The sequence below is a fragment of the Zingiber officinale genome, chromosome 1B (genome assembly GCF_018446385.1).
Source record: "Zingiber officinale cultivar Zhangliang chromosome 1B, Zo_v1.1, whole genome shotgun sequence".
Taxonomy (NCBI): domain Eukaryota; kingdom Viridiplantae; phylum Streptophyta; class Magnoliopsida; order Zingiberales; family Zingiberaceae; genus Zingiber; species Zingiber officinale.
In genome coordinates this window covers 105,243,151-105,246,988 of record NC_055986.1, presented here as the reverse complement: position 1 = coordinate 105,246,988, position 3,838 = coordinate 105,243,151, and the positions used below count along the sequence as shown (strand labels likewise).

Genomic DNA, 3,838 nt, shown 5'->3' with positions numbered 1-3,838 from the left:
AATATAGAGATATTTCCGTCTTACTTCATTACCAGGGGTTGTATAAATACATATGATATGATGTAACTCTAATTGATGATTCCAATGAAGACTTAACTGTTGCTTCCGTGGAATAGACACATCACTGAACGATGTTAAATATCTATGCTATCTCTTTTCTCTTCTCACGTTTTTCTTGTACACTTTTTTCACAATTGTTGCCGGGATCACACCAAATCAGAATGTGTGATTGAAAATATTGAAACTTTGTTGTTCAAATTAATTCACTGGATTAATGTAGGCATGAGACACAAAGCATGGGAAATCCGGCCCGCCTCACCTCCCTGTCTTCCGGCACAAATCATGATTCCCACTCTATTCCTTTGACAAGCTACCCTTTTAATTCCACGCAGACATTGATGATTGAGGAGGACAGGAAGCCAAGCAACTATCTGTGCTTATGCAAGACAAAACAGATCATGAAAGTCGCATGCAAAGTCAAAAGGAAGACGGAGGAGAAGCTTTGTTTGGATACGAACTAACAGACTCACCTCGAAAACTCAAAACACTTCTGCCCTCTGCAAAACCGAAACGAGATCAAACATGGGCTTCTGAAATCTTTATGCGATCTCTGATCTGTTCCTTTTAAATCTTTATTGTGATGCTCTCATCATCCGTGTCCACGCCATGTGTAGTAATCGAATTCATTTATTTCTGTGGCACCATCAACTGACACCACCATTCATTTCTCCACCACCACCACCACCACCACCACCTCTGCATTTTGACCTCAACTAACAGCCTCTTCTCTTCTTCTTCTTCTTCTTCTTCTTCTTCCTCCATTACTGCCGGCTTCGTTGGCCACGGAGTTTTACTGTTAAGAGTCGTTCTCTGCGTCTCTCTGCTGTATAGTCGTTATCAATCCATGGCGAGGAGGAGTCTCCTTTCAGCACCTCCTCCTCCTCCTCCTTTGGTAGATTTTGGGAGCAGGATCACCCCCAGCATCCTTTTGATCATAGTAATCTTGGCCATCATCTTCTTCGTCTCCGGTCTCCTTCACCTCTTCGTGAGGTACTTCCTGAGGCACAGCAACAGGAGCCCGGACGAAACGGAGCATGCCACGGCCTTCCAGGGCGAGCTGCAGCAGCTCTTCCACCTCCACGACGCTGGCGTCGATCAATCCTTCATTGACGCCCTCCCCGTCTTCCAGTACAAGTCCATCGCCGGCGTCAAGGACCCTTTCGACTGCGCCGTCTGCCTTTGCGAGTTCGAGGCAGACGACAAGCTCCGGCTTCTCCCCAAGTGTAGCCACGCGTTCCACGTCCAGTGCATCGACGCCTGGCTTTTGTCCCACTCCACTTGCCCGCTGTGCAGGGCGAGCCTCCTCCATGACTTGTCGCCCGGACGTAGCAGCAGCCCCATGGTGCTCGTTCTTGAATCCGGCGGGGAGAGCAGCTCCAGGGAGAATAGTTTTAGTTCCCAGAGAAGGGAATCCGTCTCAATTGACGATGTTGGGGATGAAACTGCGGCGAAGATGGAGGAGATCGATGTGGCTGTGAAGCTTGGAAAATTCAGGAGCGTGGAGATAAGCGGAAGTGGAACCCAAGAAGGCGGCGTCAGCAGCAGCAGGGAAGTGGACCAAAGGAGGTGTTTTTCCATGGGGACGTTCGAGTACGTAATGGAGGAGAGGTCTACCCTCAGGGTTTCCGTCAAGCCAGTCAAGAGCACCGCGAGCTTCAAGAATCCCGGGGGCCGAAGCGCGAGGTCGGAGTACGACTGCAACTCCAGAAGAGAAGGATTCAATGGCTTCCATGCGGCGATAATCTCAAGAGGCGATGAACAGCATGCACACAAGTTGCATGATGGTTTGCCGAAAAGAGAGAGCTTCTCAGTGTCCAAGATATGGTTGCGGCAGAGAAAGGAGGAAGCGGAAGCAAGGAGGGCAGTGTCATTTAGATTGCCTGTGATTCAAAGTGGAAAAGCAGACCTTAAGCTGAAGCAGAGCAGCAGCCCATCGTCCATGGCTGAGCTCGATGATTCCAAATGGCGGAGTAAGAACGGGAACGAACTGGAATTGGATTCAGATGTGGAGGCTGGTGGCTTCCACGATGGAGCAGTGTCGAGGGCAGATGAAACACCTTCATTTGCAAGGAGAACTCTGCTCTGGATTACAGGAAGGCAGAACAAGGTAGATAATTGCGTTTGATTTGATTGACATTTCTGTTCTGGATCCTAGTTCTCTGAACTGCTGCGTCTAGAGAAAATTGTTGGTGTAAAGGTGGACATGAAGTATAGATCAATTTATTTACACTTCTTTCATTTCTGATCTCTTTCTTGCTTCGAGATTTATCAGTTTCATTCTTCCATCTTGGTCAAAGTGTTTTGATTCCAACATAAACCTAAGAAAGGACCTAAGAACAACATTCAAATAATTCCAGTGTTTTCAATTGCTGTAGAGTGCAGGGAGTAGTTGAGTTTTGGTGGAGTTGTTACAGTGAGATATTTAAATTCATCGTACACCTGCTTTGTTTGCTATCTCACGGTGTTTCCTCTTGCTGCTCTCTGGAGTAGGAAGAATGACTCATTTTCTTAAGGCAACCATGCATTTATCACCGAAAATGAGATGCCTTTCGAGTGCTGACTGCTGAGAGCATCTACACGCTAGAAAAGTAGCAAAAGCGCATGAGATAGGAGAAACTTCCGTCAAATCTTTAATTTTTTTTAGCTACACTGGGTATTCAATCTTTCAATCGATTAATTCTCAACTTAACCTCATGAAAACTTTTTATTAGTCATCGTGCAAAATCGAACCATGAGTACTTAAAAGGCTGTATAAATATCCTACCATTGAACCGTAATCCATGGGGCCATAGAACCTTTAATTTTTTTTTTATGAAAGATAAAATATATATCATCAAGAAAAATACAACCAAATATGTATCTAAAGATAGTCACTTGTTTCTGATGAAGTATCAGATTCGAGGAGCTATCTACGGTATGAAATCATATACATATATGTGTACTCTCACAGTACCAACCTTGCAAAACCTATCACTACCAAACCCATCACTGTCAACACACAAAACGCTAGTACCAATCACACAGCCAAGCAACCATATCTGGGGCCTATGATCAACATGTAATGTCCGCTTTGCCACCGCACGCATAGTCACAGAAGTCCCAACTTCAATCGGCAACCGTCTCATCCTCAGCTAACTGCCAGCATCTAGCAACTCAGTCCATACTAATAAGCAAGTAGCTCTCCTTGTATCTACCATAATGTCTCAATCCCCTTGGGAGGTCAGCTCAGGCTCTTCTAATCGTATATTGGTGCATCTGCAAGCATATCTCTTATCATCTATGTATGTTGGCTCAAGCTCCTCTAGTCCCATCATCATGCATATCCACCATCCATACCAACTTTCACCAAGCGGTCAGCTATAAAAGAATTTGCTATGTTTTTACTATGAATCGTTTGTTGCAGACTAGATAGATATTTTTGGTGGATCTATTCACCCTCATATGCTTATTGGCAAAGCCCTAGTCATAAATGGATTTGGAATGCCTTTACTACAAGCCATTTACTACGGACTAGATAGATCATTTTGACGGATCTATTCACCATCTTCACCCATACTCTTCAAATACAAACCAAACTGTGTAGACTCACTCCTTACAAGTATGTGGTCTCTCCTCACAAGTCAAAATGGGAAACCTCTCACTAAATTCTAAAAAAATGTATAATCTCACCCCACAACCCAAAATGTAAGACCTTCTCTCTAATACAAAACTATGGTTTCACCTCACAAAAATTAAAATGTGAGACCTTCTCAATGAAAGTGTATGCTCTCGGCTCCAT

General features: G+C 44.6%; 1 protein-coding gene across 1 annotated transcript; it reads left to right on the top strand.

Moving 5' to 3' along the window:
• Positions 1 to 835: 835 nt before the first annotated feature.
• On the top strand, positions 836 to 2,360 carry LOC121970946 (RING-H2 finger protein ATL13-like). The gene has a single exon (XM_042521982.1). It carries the CDS (start codon positions 905 to 907, stop codon positions 2,183 to 2,185), a length of 1,281 nt encoding a protein of 426 aa, XP_042377916.1. The 5' UTR covers positions 836 to 904; the 3' UTR covers positions 2,186 to 2,360.
• The last annotated feature ends 1,478 nt before the right edge of the window (positions 2,361 to 3,838 follow it).